Source organism: Ammospiza nelsoni, chromosome 2, assembly GCF_027579445.1.
Source record: "Ammospiza nelsoni isolate bAmmNel1 chromosome 2, bAmmNel1.pri, whole genome shotgun sequence".
Lineage (NCBI taxonomy): Eukaryota > Metazoa > Chordata > Aves > Passeriformes > Passerellidae > Ammospiza > Ammospiza nelsoni.
This window is the reverse complement of record NC_080634.1, coordinates 68,504,265-68,526,388: the sequence shown is the minus strand read 5'-3', so window position 1 is coordinate 68,526,388 and position 22,124 is coordinate 68,504,265. Positions and strand designations below refer to the sequence as shown.

General features: G+C 34.4%; 1 protein-coding gene across 4 annotated transcripts in view; it reads left to right on the top strand.

Moving 5' to 3' along the window:
- DACH1 (dachshund family transcription factor 1) overlaps nucleotides 1-22,124 on the top strand; it is a 351,434-nt gene that overhangs the window by 141,600 nt on the left and 187,710 nt on the right. For all 4 annotated transcript variants that reach the window (XM_059466137.1, XM_059466139.1, XM_059466135.1 and 1 more), the window contains exon 2: nucleotides 4,666-4,781. In XM_059466137.1, the coding sequence (XP_059322120.1) occupies nucleotides 4,666-4,781 (116 nt within the window). The remainder of the gene's footprint in view (nucleotides 1-4,665; nucleotides 4,782-22,124) is intronic.

The window sequence follows — 22,124 nt, the reverse complement described above, 5'->3', positions numbered from 1 at the left end:
CTAGATTTGGTAAGACAGGAAGGATAGAAGACTAATATATGTTGATCAAAAGACCGAGAAATAACCATATTCTCTGCCTTAAATAGTCTCAATTGCTTCTCACGCTAATCACAGTGCAGTACACAAATACACCCTTTTTCTTCAAAGATGAAAATGCTACAGCCAGAGTATTCCTTGATGTATTTATGAAATTGAAGAGATGAAATACAAATCTGGCTGAAAATTGATGGATTTAATTTCAGTCATTCTGGAAAGTGTTCTGGTTATCTAATTAGCTGATGTTAGTGAAGAAAGTCCATGAGACTTGCAAGATTCACTAATCTGCACCTTGAGTTCCTCATTCTCATAATGGCATATTGTGACTGTAAACCATGATAATTTCTACAAAAATAAAGATCAGTTGTCTGTAGGAATATCTTATAAGACTTGAAAAAAGTCTGATCATTTTATCACAAACTGACACAAGTTTATAGAAGGCTGATAGATTTTCATGGGAATAAATTTATTTAGGTGTTTCACTTGAAAAAAGCTTGACTACTAAGTTAGTAATACATAGTCCCGTAGAAAGCTTTCATTTTCTTCTTCAATATATGTTATCTCAGGTATGAAAATTTAAATTTTAGAGCAGAAAATAACTTATTCATATATCTAAAAGCAGAGTGACACTCTATTTTAAGACAGATATCTTTTTTAATACAGTTCACAAGGAACTGCTAACTTCCCTATAGACTTCTACCCTGGTCTTTAGAACAGTTAATCTTGTGGCTTCCTTTAATCTTTGTTGATATTGTCTAGTTTCTGCTTTGTTTAATTTACTCTTTGAAGAATGAAATAGTAGACAGGAAGACATCAGCTGTGTCTTCCAGATGTAGCATTGTTTCTTCCAGTGTCTTCTTGTGGAGTCCCAAAACACTCCTTAACTTCTCTGTGCTATAACCCTAGGTATTCACAAGGTATTCACTTTGGCTTTTGGGGTTTTGGCATTTCACACTGTTTATCTTAGCTCTAAAAATCCAGACTTTAGACATCTTCAAAATCAAAATGGGTTATCTTTGAGTTTACCCATTGAGATAATTAGCATTTCCATAAGAAGTCATGTGTGCTTTTGGGAAAAACAATGTAGTTCTTCCGAAAATTGTATTCAGATAAAAGACAAAATCTTACCTTTTTTTATGTCTATAAACGCTTATCTACAAAATCTAAATTTGAGTAAAAATAGTATTATCATCAGCTTTTAAATGATGATTTTTGTATCATAGTGTCGTCAACCAGAAAAAGAGATTACTGACTGTTCTGGAATTTAAATGTATCTTTTACATAATAAATCAACTCATACCTATTTAAATTATGTTTAATTTTTTTATACTGAAGATAAATCTACTGATTTAGATACAGAAATAGGCATATTATGAGTATTTTGAAGATTTCTTATCTTGTAATGAAAATGAACGTGCCCTAATCTAAAAATAAGTAGGTCTTTACTATACTAGAGTTTATGAAAAATACCAACAAAATGATTTATTAAGCTATTTTTATCATCCTGTTTATGATAGTTAAACTAATTTGCTATGCTTTTGATGTTTTTTTAAAGAGTTTATCATATAGCTATAAAAATGATAATGAACTACAAAACAACATGCGAGTTTTCAATTCTAGTCAAAGTGATTGTTTTTTAAAGTATTGTTTTTATGCCATTTTCTGGATGACTTTGGTAATGATTTATATTAAATTCTTGCAATTCTTACAGTTTGAAAATGAATCTTACAAAATGGTAGTATTTCAAGTTAGTACTAGTTAATGAAACAAACGCTTAACAAATGACAACTAACAAATTAAGTCAAGTATTGCTATTCAATCAGTTATTAAGGACAATTAGATATATTCATTTTAATTGTGTATTGCATAGTCTACCATGCCTCTAAATCAGATCTTCCAGGCCTTAAGAAATAATTCTTAATTTGCCTTACAGTGTTTTTCTGCCTTGTTATTAGGAAAAACCCGACATCTCTTAAATAGGTAAATTCCTTTTAATAGTAGATTGGAACCAGTGTCACTTAAAATTTTTATCAGGATTAAACAGGTTTCCTTCTCAGAAATTACATTTAAATAGAATCACAGAACAAGCTGAGTTGGAATGGCTCTGTAAGACCAAGTCTGGCTCCTGGCCCTTGCGCAGGACCATCCCCAAGTCACACCATGTGCCTGAGAGCATTGTCCAAACACTCCTTGAACTGCCAGGCTTGGTGCTGTGACCACTTCCCTGGGGAGCCTCTTCCAGTGCCCAACCATCTACTGGCTGAAATATTATTTGTAAGATTGGAATTGGAAGTTTGGGACTTTAGAAAACATTTACTTTCGGGATAAATTTTGGGATAAATCATGGAATGGGGTTGGGTTGCTGGACTAATTTATGGCTTTGAGTGTAACACCCCACTGCTTTTGTACACAATAGCACAAGCAATTTGATTCTGGAGGGTGACCAAAGGAAGAGTTCTGCCTTGGGTATTTCAGTATCACTCACCTATAATTTGCTGCTGACCTTTGTTTAGAGATTTGATCCATGACTGCCTTCCCTTAGGCTTTGAAGAGGAGTGGTTTTATTCCTCAAAATCAAAGACAAAAGCATCCAGGCTTCATCATGGCTACACTTGGTAGTTAACATCAAAGAAAGTCTTTGCAGGTGTGAACTTGCTTTTTATAAAGACCTAGAAGTTACTGGTACATTGTGCATTGTGCCACATTGCTTGTGTTCTGTTTTGCTGCTGTCAGACCCTGCAATGGTCATATCACAATAGTGATTTGACTACTTCATCATAGATACTTAAATGAAACCATTAAAGTTTTCCTACACACTGGCATTTTTTGGTGCGTGAATATATTAGAAACACTCCATTTAAATCGGATCATTTTTGTCTATAATGTTTTGTTCAGTTTTATGTGTATTCATGGTATATTTATTTTTATTGTAAATCACAAAGGAAATATCAAAGAAAATCTGAAGTCATTTAATTTGGTTTTCTGAGCTGGAATAAGACAATGTGCTTTTTCTACAACTGTTTTTCTACAACTGTCTTTCTACAATTGTTTTTCTCGTTGTTTTGAACATATGACAATTTTGTTTACACTAAAGAAAATCAAAAATGCCAAACCAATCAAAGAAATTACCAAGCTTATAATTTTAATAATGACCTCAGCTCAGGACATTAAGTTAGGAATTAATGATCAGTTAAGGTTAATGACTCAATGCCTTGAGTCATTAAACTTCAAGAAAATGCTCTGTACTTTGATTGTTTTTGGTTTATTAAAGTTAGGTTGTAGAAGGTGCCAAAAAAAGAAAAAAAAAGAAAGTATTTCCAAACACAATGGAAACTAATATGAATAGAAAGCAGAGGTATTTTATTATCTGCCTCGTTCTGCAGTCCCAGCATAGCTAGAAATTAGAATTTTGTTAGTATGAGAACCTAAGGAGGAAAACCTTTCATACCCACCTTTCTTTTCTTTCTTGCTCTGAGACAAATTAAGAACTTCAAATGTTTGTCAGATCATAAGTTAACACTGCAGTTTTAGAGCAGCACATCACCTTATTCCATGAAGTTATTCCACAATGTCCCCTAAATGAGCAGTTGCAGGATGTTGCAGTGGTACCATGCTATGATCTGTACATAGGAATCCAAGCCTTTGGATATATATTGTATGAGCAGGTACATATTTGTATATAAGTTGGCAATAAGTATTTTCATTATCATCTGTCTCTAATTTGTGTGCTACTGAGGCAGTCCAGGAGTTGGAAAGTTGTGTATGTGAGCATTTAACAGACAAGGAGTGCTTAAACCTGAAGGCCTTTATTTTTCCATACTGGAGACATGTGAGCTGCTGTGATGGCTTTTGCTCAACAATATTGTACAAATAATTCCGAGTCCTTTCTGACATAAAGTAGTATATTTAAAGTAAGGTGTCTTAGTGAGATTTTCACTTTAAATAGAATAAGGGTTAAATGATAACTTGACTTATCTTTTAAATGACAAAAAATAAAGAAATTGCAAGACCTTTTCACACATTAGATATGTATTGTCATTTATCATCTAGATATCAGGCTAGCAGTGCGAAGTAATAAAACATATCATCGAAAAATGTGCTATAGGTCTGAATCACTCTTTCATTCCACCTCCCAGCTAACTGTAGTATTAAATCAAACAAGCAGAACATTTCCTTAGGCAGCCATTGCCTTTTAATTTCCTGAAGAACCTTAAAATATCATTCATTACAAGTACTACACATATTTGGTTTTTAAAAGTCTCATAAATCAATAGCAGGCTGACTGTAATAATTATTACAAGTTAGTGCATAATTTTCGTGCTGAAGGCTGCATGCAGAACTTTAGCATATGCAAACGAGGCAATTCAAACTGTGTATAGATATTAATATGAAGAAGCAGGTAACGAGGTGCAGGCTATGAATTATGCATCAAGAGCGGCTGATCTTCAATGAGGAAAATGAATTCAGCATGTAATCTAATTAGTGATGGAAGTCTATTACATCTAACTGCAAAAGCAACCGTCCTTGAAACAAATTTATTTACAGTCCATGTTACCACTTGAAACAACTTTGAAATGATGTGTAAGACAACAGCTTAATTGTAAAAATTTTTTTGTTTGTTTGTTTCAGTTCTAGACCTGGAAGGCCTCCTAAGAGGACTCAAAGTGTCACCTCCCCAGAGAATTCTCATATCATGCCACATTCTGTCCCAGGCCTAATGTCTCCTGGAATCATCCCGCCAACAGGTAGGATCGCTAGAAACACCTTCACACGGGCAATCTTTGGAATTCATGGCTTGTATCCACTTGTTAATAGATTAACAGTCTAGGAAAGCAGCAGACAAATATCACAATAGTTCCCCTAATGTCACACTGTTGGTACACAAACATGTTGTGTGTAATGGAAATTGTGGCAGCTTAGTACTTCAGAATAACTGAACAAATAATAATCCTTTATTAATTTTTTCCCCCTGTTCTTTTTCTTTATAAGCAAAAGCCTTTCAAAGCATGAATTACCTATCATTAGACAATAATCTCCCTATTCATTTTTAATAGATCAGATATCTTCTGCTTTTTTTTGCTGCTTTGCTTCATTAGATAATGTCATCATGAATATAGTTGCCTGAAGAAACTGAGTTAGTTAAAATAACTCCATGCTGCACACATGTCTTTCTTAATTTTTCATCCTGAAATTCTATTTTTGATATGTCTCCTGAGGCTTTACACTAATATAAAGTCCTGTAACAATCTGTTTCTCATACTACTATTTTCTTTTGAAAGTTACTGTACCATCTCCTAGCAGTGACTTGCTCTTAGACATGGTTAAATTTAGAAAGGCTGTTTTGCAGGGAAGAGATGAACAGTCACCCAAAGATGGAGGCACCCAATAGTCAAGCTGCTGGGGGTGCCACATTCTCTCTCTTCATATTACAGACCAGTGAAACTCTGGTTTCAGCAGAGTCCACCTGAGCTTCTACTTCTTGCCCAGTTATTTCCTGCTTATCTGCATGGCTCAGTCTCTCTAACACTGATTTTCTCTAAGGAAAAAATAATTAACTAGACAGATCAAATAGAGAGGAAGATTACTTGATCTGGTGGACCGGATGATGGTTGGATGTTTGGGTTCATGTCCATGATCACGTCTCTCTAAGTACAAACATGATTCTTGGCATGATTTTCATCACAGATGACTAACATCTCAAAAGAAATGCTCAGTTCAGGAAACAACAAATACCAGAAACTGTTTGAATGTAATTGTCTTGTCTGGAGGAAGAAGGAAAGTGAAAAAGGCTTAGCTCAGTGGACAAAAGGGGACCTGTACTTTGTCTTAGGCTCAGCAGCTGCTTTACATGGTGAGATAGACGTATAGCTAGAAATATATTTTATTTGACATTTAAAATTTTTTAAAGGTGAAGAGAAGTGATAAAATGAAGAAATGAAGGGAGATCAGATAACAAAGATGTGTAGGAGAGAGGTATAAAATAAAGAGAGGGAAAGAGGGATGAGACAGAGTGTAGGGGAGTAGGGGAAAGTGTCAGGCAAGTAGAACTCACAGTAGTAGTCTGGGCAGGTGTGACAAGCAAAAAAAAAGAAAAAAAAAGGATTGAAATACTTTATAGAATAGAATTTACAGGAAAAAATCTTATATAGAAAATAGAGATTGTGCAGAGTGAATGCAATGTGAGAATAGTAGATGTGGGCAGAGAATGAAAGTTTTTATTGGGCGGAAACATTCGTGTTCATGAGGGAGAGATCAAAAATTGCAGAAGCAAAGGGAAATTATTTGGGGGAAGTAAGGCAAGAAAATATCAAAGAAAAAATTGCATGTGAAAAGTAGAAAGGAGATGAAAGAAGTCAGAGACAAATAAGCAGGCGAAAAAGAGGGAGACAGGAAAAGAAACCTTGTCAACAGTATCATTCCGGGTTTTGTGTTACAGTTAATATCTAAGAGCAGATCACCTTTTGATTTTTTATTTTAAGAAAGCAGTTTAAAACCACAACTAATGCCTAAAAGTATCCAATTCCTCTCTAGTCCTTTAAAGTTGGCCATAACAAGTTAACAGTAAAAATATATGGTACTAAAACCAGAGATCCAATTTATTAGAGTATCAGCCCACAAAACCAGATGCAAATCTTTTAAAAATGATGATTGAAAAAAAATTAGAAGAAAATAATTCAAAATTAAAGAAAATAGGCATATGTAAGGTTATCATTCATCAAATCCACTTTGGATGGTAATGCTTTGTGAGTCTCTTGCAAAAGAAAGGTTCAAATGCAATTGCTATCACATTTGGACTGGTTTCACATTACATGGCTTACCACAACAGAAGGAGTGGTATGATATTTTTCCCATTGTGGTGGTGTGGAGTCTCAAACAGCACAAAAAATGCAAACAATATCTCTGATAAAAGAGAGCTCTGGGGTCTAATGTTCCATGAGGTATGCAAAGTTTCAGCAAAGATAAAGAGCATCATGACAGCAGTGCTACATGACAGTCATTCCGGCATTTTATAGGCAGGCAAGTATAAAAATAGACTTACAGTCTGATCTTGTGAGTTCAAAACAATGAAAATTTGTGCGTCTACATTGTAAATAAGTAGCAAAACCACTCTAAGAGCCCTACAAAGAAAAGACAGCGATAACTGTGATAGATGATGTGGGTGCCATTGTTATGTGCTGCCACATTAGTTGGTATGAGAAAAATCTTTCCAATTGTAAAATTTTACTCCATATTTTGACTGTACATAAAGAAAACCTCTAAATAACCACTGACTAGCTGAGGTTGTCAGGCACCGCTGGAGGTCACCTAGCCCAGCCTCTGCTGGTCAAAGCAAGATCACTCAGAGCAGGTTGTTCAGGGCTGGGTACGCTTGAGATTCCGTGAGTATCTTTGAGGATAGAGACACCATGATGTCTCTTTGAACTTGTTACAGTGTTTCACTACTCCAATAATAATATTGGAATTTTTTTTTTTTTACTTTCCTAATGGACTTTCCTGTGTTTCATTTTGTGTTTGTTGGGCCACATTTGAGAAGTCTGGTTCCGTCTCTGTCTTTACCAGGTTTTCATACACATTAGAAAGATACACCCATGCCTTTTCAGGCTGAACACTCCCAGCTCTCTCAGTCTTTCTTGATATGTCAGGAATTCCAAAAGATGGTTCTTAATTTAAGAAGTTTGTGAAGTGTGAATTTCCTGTTAGCATCCAGCTTTAAGCAGAAAAAATAAAACTTCCAGACTAATAAGTGCTTCCTACCCCTACTCTCTCTGTTATTTTTTCTTTGTAATAACTTCTTCTTTTTAAACTTTCTGATTGATTTAATAATCTGAGTGTAATAACTAAGTTTCCTTCCTGCCTACAAGAAAGTATAAGTGATCACACAAACAATTATGTGCTATTTAATGCTCTTTAAGTATAGAGGTCTGCAATTACTAGGTATACCTAGGATACACAATGCTATGATTTTTACTTGAAATTTTTCCTTTTTTCAAAATGTGCTGCATAATACAGAAAGAGAGATTTAAAGGAGGAAATTTTGATTTCTGAGGTGACTGGTTCTGCATGCATCATTTATGTGTGCAAATAATGCTCGTATTAAGCTGTATCCTGAGATTTCTCGTGATATTCCAGTACTGTATTTTTTTGTAGGAGGCCAAATTAAGGCACCCTTGAAAATATTTTATATCATTGATATAAACTCTGAAAATGCATCCAGAGAACATTGCATTATCAGTTAGAATGAACTTGCTTTATGGAAGTACTTGTGTACTAAGATGAGATGTACGAATGGTATACAGAAGGAAAATAAAAGAGAAAAAAGGTATAATATTCCACATGTTTTTAATGAACTATAAATTGAAGAAGTGAGGATCACCCATCAGTTGATATTCTGTCCATTTTATTACGATTAGATATTAACCCCCATTGCTGATCTATCCACTGTCTTTCATTAAGGTCAATTTTGACCTTAATGAAAGACAGTGGACAGAATGCTCCCAGATTTATAGAAGACTGGTCACTTCACAAAAGATAATCTTATTTTTATGAAAATAAATATGTAGGACCTTTGATAGTGTGACAAAATGAGGAATGTGTAATAACAGGAAATGAGGAGCTTCAGAAATTGTCCAGAGAATCAAAATCTGCCTATGTTACAAATTGTGTAGTCAGAGGAAAGAATTTGATGTAGGCTCAAACAGTTGTACTTGATGTTTCCAGTTTATCTAGGTAACACCTTGAAGTCCTTCCAAAAATGTATGGCTCATCACAGTTAACTTTGATCTGATGTCTCTGTGTACTGCAGATCTTTTCTTGGCTAATATGCTCCAAAAGTTGTCTAAAGTTGAAACATTGGATGATTGTAATTGTGATCAATCAGAAAAGTGCTGTACATCCTGAATGTATGATATACCTTTCTACTTTTATGTCTGGAGTAGCTATATAACACACAAAATGATATTTCCATTGTTTTTCAAACAAACTTTAAAAAGCAATTTTTTCACTTTTCTAATTATTTTTGTAATTATTCTTCAGTATTTTAGGTTTTGAAGCTGCTTTTAAAACTCCTTGCTTAATTCTTTTGCAACTTGGCCTACTGAGTCTGAAACCTACAGGTGACAAAATGAGTAACTGCAATCTCTTGTGCTTATTTCAGGAACTGCATCTTTCAAAGATAAAATGAGAATATAAAGTGCTTTTGGAAATTGCTGACATAGGGTGGGATAAGAATGCTCCTTCACATATTGATATATATCTATAGATATATCTTTGTCAATTAAAAAAGTAATTTCAAAGCATGTTTTATTTATTACATTGCTTTTACATTAAATTAATCTGAGTAATTATTGTTGCTATTGTTATTATTATTATTATTATTATTTTAAACAGGTTGCTTTATGATTCTGTATAACTATTCCAATCTGAATCCAGACTGTTCCAGTGGAAGGATATTAAGCTTCCTCTAAAATGTTTCATGTGCACGAATTATAACTGCTCTCCTCTATTAAACCATTCTTTTTCTTTTCTTTAATGGTAATCTGAAGATGTAATTTCTAATCTCATCCTTATTTTCTCTCTTGCTGTGGGTCTGAATCAATATTAGTATATTCCAACTTCCTTCTTGTACAAAATTCTTTGCACCACAAAGCATTTTAATGGGAGTTAGAGTAAGGAGAGAGTTGAAAGGTTTTGTGTGGATTATTTTGGCTTGGAGGGCAAGCATCATTCACAAATGCAGCAATTGATAAAGTGTGGTAATGTTTTTGCTAAAGTAGATGATGAAATAATTTGGTGTTTAAAGAAAGATTAATCACATAATTAAATAATTTCATTTTCTCTGGCTCATAGTTATTGATGTTGTATTAGGCAGACTGAAAGAATGGTTAAAATATAATTATCATTGTTACTCTATCCGCATCATATTGCCAAGAAATGAAATCTGTAGCTAGAAGTATTTCCTCCTGACAGTCTCAATCCTGCAAGGCCTTAAAAATATATTTAACTTACTGAAATGAATAGAGTTGATTTCTGTGAGTATTTCAGGGCCTAGAAACTATAAATTGGAATTAATTACATAGTAATTTTGAGAAGCAAATCTATTTTTCAGGCATGTATTTTATGCTCAGGGATTAAATATTCTGAGATTCTGTGTTGGTTAAAAAGATAGACACCGATAAAACTGAGTGCTGTTGCTTACATATTTTAAAATACATTCCATGTTAACACAGTCTTTTGGTTATTAGTGTTAAATCATTGTTAACCTTGGTTTTGATGGGTGTTATAGGATGAGAAGCTGGTTATCTGTTGGGGCTGAACTGACTTACTGTAGGAATAAACAACAAAGTCCTGCTTTGAGAGTGACAAACTATAACCTAATTCAAGAGACTGAACAAATTACACAAAACATTTTTGCACTTCATTAAGGAAGTAGTCATTATAATTAATGTGAAAGCTTCTGTCGTGTTCACTAGTTGATGTATCAGTGGAAAAATAAACTGACTCAATTTTGTAAATTTATTTTTTCATAGTTTTAAAAATAATAATTAAGGTGTAATTCAGGCCACCTGTCATCTCCTGAAAACAGTCATAATTTTGTCATACTATCATCCCACTGAACAGCTAGCTATATTCTACTTTATCACAAGAGAATTTATCATTGAAAACTGCTTCTGGAAGCTCACTAATTTTAAGTTCCAGTGAGTCCCTTACATTTTTCAGTCATAAAATCTTTTTAAAACCAAGAATTACTTGCAGAAATGGAACTCTTTTATTAATCACTAAGAACTTACACATTTTGCAACATTGTAGCATACAACACTACATATATATGTAAAGTTTAAAAGATGCTGTTGGAAAACTGTGTAAGTCAGAGTCACAGCTCATGCAGGTTCCCCCACTGCCTGTTGAGAGCTGTTTCCAGAAGTGCTCCCAGCCTTTTTGATGTAAAGGCAACAAGTTGGTTCACTTCAAAAGGGACTCTGGGATTAATTATTTAAGCAGCTAAGGTAGTCATGTACCTCGACATGCTCAAGGTACTCAGAAAGAAACTGAGTGAAGTTATTTAAGCTTTAGTTATAGGCTAGTGAATCCTCTTTTCTACTTTTCTCTTGTGAGTACTCACTATTAGGTTGTGATACACACAGATTTGTTACCTTCTAGTGGAAAATCTGAGGTAAAAGGTTTTTGTTTCTTGTTGGATCAGAGAATAATTTTGCCTTCTGAAAGCTTAGTTTGCAATCACACTGATTTATGGATTTCACCATAAGAATGCTATTCCTGTAGCAGTTATGTAGGATCCTAGTTGAATGGCCATATTCTGTGAAGATGAACTACTAGAAGATATTAGAAAAGCCTTTAATGATATGTGATGATTTTCGTATATAGGCAGCTTTTCAGGCTGGATTTAACATGATCATAAAAAAAGAAAAAGTATCTGACTTTGGAAGGAACTCTCTCCCCAGTTCCAGTTTCTTGTTTCAAATAGTAGAAGTGTATTAAACACTTTGGGAGAAAAAGCTCCTCAATTTCAGAACAATATTTAATTAACAGTCTGTTATCATAACAGTTTTCTGTAAAACAAGTAACATGTAAACTGAAATAAAATTAAAACCAAACAAAACACCAAACTCTTGATACAAAAGAAAGCAACTAAAACCTTATTTTAAAGACAGATAAGTGGTGAAGTTATCAGTGACTACATTAGGACCTAGTAATGAAAGTGCTTCTATAGTTTTCTGAATCCCAACATTCTATTAATTGTAATTGAAAAAAATTTGAAAATATATATATTGCACAATATTCTGTTTGTTTCTTAAAATTTTATTCAAATTGTAAGCTTCTAAGTTGTGGTTTATACTGAGATTTTCTTGTTGCTCAGCTTTCAGGCAGAGTCTTTCAATAGAAAAGCATCAAGATAATCATAATCCTGTGTTTACAGTTTTTTCATATAATAAACCTGTTGGTTTTCCACCCACTCCTGCTTTTTAGTGAGAATGTTCAGCCAAAATAATTTGATTCCAAATCATTTAATCTCTTAATTTGTTCAAAACGAACCTTTTGCAGAGCAAGCAACACACTGTCATTTTAAACATGAAATACAGAGTATTATTTTGTTAAACGCTGCCACTAGAAGTGAACCTGAGCTGTTGAATTTGGGATAACATCTCAGACTTGCAGACACTTCAGGCCCTTAGCTGTAGCAAAATGGAATTGTTGTAGCAAAATAGGAAGATGGTAGTTCTTAGGGCGAACACAGCAAGGTCTGGTACACAGCTCAGTCCTGTCATGTTGCTGACTGACTTCTGCATCATCACGACCAGATGAAGTTCCTGAATGTTATGGGGGTGCCCAGCTCCTTTCCTGTAGAGTTAGACTGCTTGTGTCCTTGCATGACACACTCAGTGAAGGGTGGATGATTTTCTTCTCTTGACTTTAAATTTTATTTGTGTTCAATGAAAATACCCCTTCAAATTTATGTATTCCAAAGTTATGGTCTGTGATTTCATTACCGTATATCTGGGGATTCTCTGAAGTCCAGGAAAAAACTGCAGCTTACTGTTTTTTGCTCAGTTTGGGTATTTTTGGGGAAGGCAGTGTCAAATGTCATTATTTAATATGATTGTCTCCTGGTTAAGAACAATCTGTCTGCTGTGGAGTTTTGCAGATTTCATGCAAGGACTTAAATATGAAGGGAATTTCCAGAAAATAAGTCAGGTAGCCCAAGTGTTTTTGTTATATTATATATGATGTGTCATACGATATATGATACCAATTACTTAAGTAATTGGTATTTTCAGGAAAAGTATGCAAAGAAGCATTATTTTATCTGGCAAGCTTTAGAAGACTAAAACTCAAGGAAAAAACTTAACTAGCTAAGTACTATATTAATTTATTCTCAAGCTCTTGGGATGTCCTGTGCAGGGCCAAGAGTTGGATTTGATGATCCTGATGGGTCCCTTCTAACTCAGCAGATTCTATAGTTCCATGAATGTAGTTTTCCAAGGAGAACTGGCCACTGTGAATTCTCCTTATGACTTATAGCTCTAGGAACATTGCCTGCATGAATTGGACAGGGCACAGTAGCATGCTATCAGAATTAGAGTTCTCATAAAGTAGTCTTAACTGGGAGAAGGTATTTGAAAAGGAAGCTTGTTCTGGTTCAGGTTCAGGTTTGGGATTACAAGGCCAAGTATTCAAACTTGATTCCATATCTTCTGAGAATTGCCTAACATTTTCCTTCCTGTTGGGCAATCAGTGTCAGAACTGTTTAGTGATGTGAAGTTGAGCAGATTTTGTAACAGTTCATGTGCTGATGAACTGTGTTGCAAACAGAAACCAATCCATAGGCTATTGCTCCTGGAGCTGCTTCCAAGAACTTGTGGTTTATGAAGAGCTGAGCTGGTGGTCTCAGTTTGCATGCATCCAAGATTCTCAGTTTGAAAACCTCATTTCATGTGAGAAGACTTGTAGAAGACATCTCAAAATGCAGACATAGGTAGATATGTTGGTGGTTTGCTGTTTGCCTGAGACAGCAATTACAAATGCAGAGATGGATGGAGACTGGGGAAGGTAGCTGTGTTGATGGAAAGAAGGAAAGAGAGAAAAGGGGAGGGAAGGGAGAGAGAAGTTCTTTTCAAATTGGTGTAACAAACTTATTTACAAGCTAGTTTGTTTGCTGTTGTGTATTTATTCATGACTATTGAGAAGTTACAAGACTATGTCGGTATATTATTTATATAATAGCCTTCAGGATTTATTCTCTTTCCACAGTGTGTATGTGCACAGGAGCCTGCATTTTTGCTTTTCTGAAATATTTTTTAGTTGTTAATGTTCTACATGTGACTCTTAAATCATCTAATTTCAGTCCAGTCTTAATTGCAGTGAGATACTGTGTTCAAGCTGTCAGCAAAGAATAAACTGATACTGCCACTAGTATTAGAGATGTGACCTGACATTTAGGAAGAAAAGTCTTAGTTTGAGGAGAATGTTACTGTTACTAAATAATGATGTTGGTCATCAATTAATGATGTATTAGTTTCTAGATAAGAAAACAGTAGAATGCTAGGACTAAGTAAGCTGGGGAGAGGAAAACTGCCCCTAGTTTTTCCAAGAAAACTAAGACAAAATTAATAATGCTACTGGGTTGTTTTAACTCATCAAAATCAATACAAATGGCAGATAGTCTGACAGTGTACCAGCAAGTTTTGTTGAGAATTAAGGTTTTTTCAACACTACCCTTTTGTTAGGGGGAACTGAAATTAGATTGGCCTAGGGGAAGTAGAATAAGTTGTCAGGAGTGTTTTAAATGGGCAGATGCTTCTATGAAATTTCCTTTTCTCTGCATTCATTGTGCTGTCTGCTGTCACAAGCACTAAGACCACACATACACCTTGAACAATCCAGTTGCCCTTACTAAGAGGAAAGTTGATGGAGTAGCATTTCCTTCTGCATATGCATTTTTTAAAAGAATGTTTCCAGCCTTTATAGTGGGAATACAGAATTTGAGACTTGAGTTGGTGTCCGTTGCGTATTCCAATAATTTCCATTTGTGGTTGCCTCAAATTGTTAGACCTACCTTGCTAGGAACCATGAAACCAAAGATATGATCTTAGAGAAGCAACCTCTCTACTAAAAAGGATGAAGTCACTTTTATGGTTTCTTTGACAGTAAATTGAATCCTTAATACCTATGCTGTGATGCATCAATCCAATATACAGGGATGTAAATGTAATTATTTCATTAGAGTACTGACTGTAATGTCACTTAAACTGGGTCTTCAGATGGTCAGAAAAGCTGTTTAACACAGTGAAAAAAATGAGAGAATTTCCCTGTAACCTTGCTTAATAAATGTATATGAAATGGGAATAAAAGAATTATTTATCTTGGATGATTTGATAACCAAGTAGCTTACTACATCACAACAGTGCATTACTTTTGTAAGTACGAGACTACAAAGAAAAGAAAAAACCGTCAAACCTTAAATGATTTTCAGCATCCAAACAATATTCAGTGTAAATATTTGAGAAGAGAAAGGTGATTTTTTGTCAACCAGTCCATTTGTTTTGAAAAGTATCTCAAAAGATTTCATTCAAGTGGAAGAAAACAGTGGTTTCTGTGAACCCAGGGACTGTGTGACAAAACAATTCTTGAAGTATTTATTTTCCTCTGTTGAAAGCTCAGGTTATATTCAGGTTTTGATGTCTCAGATATACAGATGCTGAACACACTGAGGGCCTTCACACCTAGAGGTGAATGACAAAAAATACAGCACTTTAGCTTTGCGAGCATCCTTTTTGTGATCTTTATGAAATAGTGTACCGATATTTTTAAAAAGTACAGCCGTAAGAACATGCTTATATAAAATGTAAATTTCTTGGATTTCTCTTAAAATTTATTTCTATTATCACCCAGGCTAAAATTCTATAGGGAAAGACTGTTAGGAGCTGACATGTATGTAGAATCAAAGTTAATTAGTATTACTATTGCAGAGCATTCTTAAGTTAAATGAAAAAACCTCCCAAATGCTTGCTCACCAGGAAAAGTCTGGGCAAGGGATAGTACTATTTAGGCTATTTCTGTGAAGAATATGACTTTCATAGCTACATTGGTGCCAATAAATTAATGATTAAAAAAAACCAGTTCAGAGCTGTTCTTTACCTTGGATGGCAGGCATGCATCCTGCAGCTTTCAACTGCAGATCCAAAATCTTTTTCTTATTTTAGTCTTTCCCAGCCTAAGGAAAAAAAAAGATCCATATGCTCTCCCAAGGAAGAGTTCCTGGCCAGTTTTGTTTCTTGTACTGTCCACGGCCAATTGCAGAACATTTTCTGTAGCTATACTAAAAAATCACTACTAGGTTGAATGTGTGTCTTGTTGAGTCTCTAATGTGTTTTTCATTTAAAGAAAGTGGAGGCAAAGTTTTTATGGAAGTTTTATCTGTATCTTTTATTAGACCAAGTGCCAAAAACTCTCCAGCTTTTAGAACACAAGCACTTATGTCTGCTGAATGAAGTTAATCACTACTGAGGTCTAAAAGCAGCTGAAAGCAATTAAAAACTCTGATTTGGAAGTTCTGGTTTGAGTAAAAGCAACTTGATTTCTCCACTTTCTGTTCAATAGCTGGATACCATTTGTCCATTGTGTGTTATAGATGATGACTTTTTTCATTAAAATTTCTTGCGGAATTTTTTTTTGGATTCTTTAATTGCTTTCTTCTCTACTCCAGGAGAAAACTCTTGATATTATTATTGTAATTATTACTACTATTGCTACTACTACAGTGTTTTATGATGAGTTTTGTTTTCCATTTGTTTAATGGAATCTCAACTCAAATTACCAGTTGTGAATTTGTTTATATTAGTCAAAATAATAAATTTGGTATTGAGACACTATATTTTCTCAAAGTGTCTTGAGTTCCAAGTCACATGATCTGAGAAAACATTTACTTTTACTGTATGTGAAAAGGAATTTTAGAATTTTCTACAAATGGTCTGAAGTCTCACCTTTGTGATGTATTTTGAAGTCTCCCCTGAATTGTTAATTCATCCTAATTTGAGACACTTTCCTTAATGAGTGCTGATTCCAGATTACACAGATTTAGCCATGGCATGAATTTTGTACTATGCAAATGGTGCTTTGCAAACTCACAGAATTCTGGTAAGAATGAGTATTTTAATATATCATCCTTCTTCCATCTCCTTTCTCAAACCTACTTCATTTAATACTCAGATTTATTTAATTAAACCTTTAATAAGAAAAAGAAATTTTTCTGGAAAGAGTAACAATTAATACGGAATAACAGTAAATACTAACAAGATTTTCCCTGAGATTTTTTCCCTTGCCATTAATTCCAAATATTTAATTTCCTCATCCTGTCTAGCTGACCAGGCAAGAGTTTCACAGAACTTTCTTTGGGCAGTGGACTGGCACTTTAAAAGTTAAAAAGAATACCAAGATTTTGTGTTAGAAGTAAGGATGTATCTTTTCAGAACTTTTATTTATTTTTCAGACTTTATTTTTATGAAGTAATCAAGTAAGTTAATAGATTCAGTAGGTAGCCCAGAATTAAGTAGGACATAGGCAAAACAGAAGGATATTTAGTGTAGCCCTTATATAACTTGTAATCAAGTTGGGTGAAGGTTACTGCCAATGGATTTAACTTAATTTCTGTCTCACATCTTGGACTGTTTTAATTCAGTGAAACCACAGAAACTGTATTTAGTCTGCATGTAGAAAATCCTATTCTTCTTTGTGTAAAAATTTTGTGCTAAGTGGGGATTTTTTTGTTTTACTTTGTAATTCAGAACTGTTTATATAACCTCTGAGATAACGCTGTCTTTTGGAGTTGTGTTTGAATCTGCTTCATTGCTCCTTTTAGAATTATTCATGATCTAATTGTATTTGTTCACTTTACATGGATCCATCTGTGGCCTGCTCCCAGTAAAAGCCTCCTCATTTTATCCTCAGTCATTACATGCGAGCATCTCACGCATTGCTTAGCTCCAGCTCACTTTTTGTGTAGCATTGTTCCTATGGTTACTTGCAGAGATTATTTCTACCAGAGTTTACTGTCTGATTCTTTCACTTTTTATTTGTTGCTTTGGTATAGTTTCTGCTGCCCTGACACTGTATAGAAAAATCACATTATCATTATTATGATATCCTGTCACCTAGATCTCAACAATTTTTGCAGAGATGTGAAAGATTTAGGAGCTGATTTTCATAATCAATTTATTTTTGGGAAGAAGGTGTTGGTATCAGGATGTGTGGTTTGAGGCTTCCTCATTTCTTTGATTAGTTTTGATTAAATGATTAAGTTTTGGCCATTACGCTGTCTTCTAAAGAGAAGCATTCCTCTCATTTTTCAAAAGGTTGTGATTTTGAGATTCATCTGAATTCTGTTCCCTTTAAGTTCCTTCCTACTTTACACTGTTACGTTTTCACCCTATCAAAAATCAAAATAAAGGTGCTCACTTAAATTTCATTTTTTGGTTTTGCTTTTATGCCTATAATATGCACAAAATATAGACTAGAATAAAATAGAATAGAATAGAATATTCCAGTTGGAAGAGACCTACAACAATCATGTAATCCAACTGCCTGACCACTTCAGTGCTGACCAAAAATTAAATCAAGTTATGTAACTGTAATTTGGCAAGATTATTAGATCCGTTTTAGACACCTTAAAACTGTTGCTTCAAGCTTGACAGATTTATTACTTCTATTATTCTAGTAAATCTGGGAGGAATGCCATTAAGTAATGTTCTTTTAAAGAAAAGATGAAAAACACTAAACACTGATAGATAAATACATAGCAAACGAAGAGTGATTTCCAGTGCTGACATAGCTAATACTTTCTCCTAAAGGCCTCTTAAGTCTCTTTTGCCAAATGTCTGAAGAAAATACAAGCCTGCATTCTTACCCCTTTTTTTCTTCACTTCCTCCTGCTTCCTAGCAGCTTCTAGGAAAATTTTCAGATGATGTAATTGTTTTGAATTGCATTGGTTTTCTTTCATATGTACTGCATACATCTTCAAGAAGAAGCCTCGCTCCCTGAGGCTTCTTAATGACAAATCTCTAGCTTTGTATAACTGACACAAAAAAAGGAACATTTCAACACACATACTTTGACAAATATACCTTCTTATACTGTCTCTGCATTTGTTTACAACAACATATCTTTGGAAAAATACTTGCTAAATGTGGAGTTAGATCTCTATCATAGCATGAAAATGCTATTTGTGGTGCACAGGATCAAAAAGGAGGCTTCACAAACCCTATCCTGTTTAAAGATCTATAAGGATACTTTTCATAGTTATTTTAAAATTTTAATACTTAAGAACACTTTGCCAGTTTATTTTTAAAATAACTTTTTTCTTTCTTTCTTAATATAATTTTATCTTTTGATATAGTAGAGCTGGAATTGCCTAATTCTCACCAGCGTGGACAGTGGGCATCTCATTGATGCTGGGGCTTTCAGAATTCCACACTATTCCATGCTGTTGCCATCTACTTTATTTTGGTGAAATATACTATGTAAGAGCACTTTATTTAGAGTGTGTGCTAGTGAGAACAGAGCTTTCTGGGCACAGAATTCAAACAGTTTCAGCCTGACCTGACAGCCAGAAGGAGAGAAAAAGCTGGCAGATTTTCTTAAGTTCTTTTCAAAGTAGGAAATAGTTTCAGATACTTCTCCCTCTTTGGTCTGCCACTGCCTTTATGAAGGAGGAATTAAGGGAATATTTACAATCTGTAAGAGACTATTTCTTGTCATCCTGTGTGCATTGCTATTATAACATGACAAAAGAGTTTCCATTCCAGAGTTAATACCTCTGTGTAGTGTATGAGTGCACGCATGTGCATGTGCTAATTCAGGTACCTCACTACTATGCTCCACTAAATGAAATAAATAGGCCCATAATCAGCACTGAGGATCATCCCTGTAGGCTTACTCAAGTGAGTGGAACTACATCATTCTGAGCGTGTTTTAGATTTGCTCTATGCTCTGATGAATTCATATTTTCAAGTTTTTCTTGCAGCAATGAACAGCCCAGTGATGTGGTGGATTCTGTGTGGTATGAAAGTGCCTGGGATGTTTGCTGCTGTCCTGTTCTGCAGCTGATTCCTACCCTAATGCAAGAGATGGTGACAACTTTTGGGACCAACCACTAAATGTCTTGTTCAGTAGAGTTCCTACTGATAACCCAGTCAGTGCTGGTGTGGGCCAGATTGTGCCCGTAATCCAGCTGGAGAGCACTCAATTCTGTAGGTGCTTTGCATTTGTTAGAATATGTACTCTGGCATTAAATCTGGATTTTGATTAGAAGGTGAATATTTATATTGTGAAATCAGTTTGCCTCTCTAATTTGATTTTAATGGGAAGTAGAACTGGGGAGAAAAAAAAACCCTGGCAAAATGTTTGACAGAAACAGATAGAAGGTATGAGAACTAGAAGGTATGCTACTAGCTAGCATTCAGAGTAGATTTTATTCTGTTTTGTCCATCAGGTTCTATTTTTAAAATATTCCTGTAAAAATAGAGTCCTTGAAAGAAAGAAGGAAAGAGTGTTTAATATAAATTGTTTTCTTCTTACAAAGCATTTATCATTTTTAGACTTACTTTATTTTGCTGGGTTTTTTATGACTAAGGTTTTTTAAACTTTTATAAAGCAATGGTTTTAATAGAGTATAAAGTTGAGATAGTTTTGTAGTAGTTTTCTTCTGCTCAGAAAACGAATTTTAAAGGAAATATGTACCTAGAAATAAAATTCCAAAACAACAGATTGATTACATTTCCATAGAAATGGCAGGCATACAGGTAAATGTCTTCACTATATTTTTACGACTGAGAAAAGAATTAAATTTTCCCTAGCTTTAACTGTGTAAGAAGTTAGCTATCAAGGAGGAGATTCATCTGCTAATATGTCTGAAATGTAGCTGTTGAAATCTTCACATCTCCTTTCATAGCCAGTGGAAAGTAGCAGACGTCTCTAGAGAGTGATACATCTCAGTATAAAATAGGCCAACTCGAATCACCCTCTGGAAATGCCTGTGTCTCTTCATTGACTATAGGCAACCTAGATGAAGAGTTTGGTCTGAATGATTAAATTTTAGAAGGGTAATTTAAAATTAGCTGGGCGAAGCTGTCGATGTAGGTAAATTATTTTAAATATGTGGATGCAAAACTATATCTGTGCATTGTCTGTTAAATGAGTCTTTTGAAATTATTGATATGTTTTAAAGTATTTGAGGAAGTTTAGTGTATTCTGGGTATAGTAATAAAAAGAAATAGGGAAATATTTATTCTTTTAATTCGCACAAGAAGTTGTGTATCATACACACGCAATTTAGCAGGCAAACAAATCAAGTTTTAGCCAAGGACTGAAACTTCTGCTATACCTCTGAATTCACTGTGAATTGTGTCTGCTATTGGGTTCTGGTAGTTGTGTTCATGGCATAACATGTGCATACTTTAGTGCATTTAAAAGACTGATAAATCTCTCCAAATTGGTAAGTGCTGAATTCCATCTGCACTTCCTTACTGCAATAGTTCCTCCTTAAAAATACATCTTTAAATGCCTTATTTGGTGCCATTTCTATTTGTTTTCAGTGCTATAGGGGAGAATTTTAATATAAAAATTCATAATGTCCTGCAGTACTTTCAGCATGTAGAAACACTGAAAGATCAGCTTTGTCTAAGCTCTCTAGCTGGTAGTAGTTTTCCACGTCTTATTTTATTTATTAGATATGGATGTAATTTTTCACATCATTATTGCAAAGAAAATGCTGATTATTCTAATATCCATATATATATGCTTAAAAGCACGAACATCTAGCCTGAATAATGAACCTGGACACTTCAGTTGTATTAAAAGTTTATGGTCCTTTTGTCTTTAAAGTCTTTCTTTTTCTGAGACACCAGAATAACTTTGATTGCTTATCTATTAAAGGGAGAACTTATATTAATTTTTGTATAAGTAAGGATGTACCTTATAAGCCATAAAAACCCTCACATACACATGATCATTTAGACTGTAGATTGCTTTTATTTTATTTTGTCTGTGCTTTGAGTCTCTTAATCCATATTTGCCTACTGCATTTCAAAAGGGAATCAAATTGGTTTTGTGGTGCATTAATGTTTTATGCAATATTCCATAGAGAACATTAAATCAAAATAAAAGAAAAAGGTTGACCTCTAACACTTACACCCATTTCTTATGTCAAACTGGAAGATGTTGAAAGCCTTATATGGTCGTAACCCTTCTATCTAACTGTGACCCTCCTTAACATTAAGCAGGTGACTCGATTAAACATAAATCAGGCATAAAATGCCCTGCATGAGGCAGCACAGTGAATCAAGCAAATTATCAAATGGCAAAACTCGTTCTGTGCTCTGGGCAATGTAAGCTGCCAGCACTTATACATCAAAACTTCACTCAGTGTAAGATTGATTTTATTTTATTTTGTTTATTTTAATTCCCTACAGCAAGCTGTGTTAGTTGTGTAAAATGCTGTCTGCATCATTACGTTCCTAAGAAATGCTTTCCTTGTTTAGCAAAGGCCAGTTGCAATCTTAAGCAATGTAATCTATTT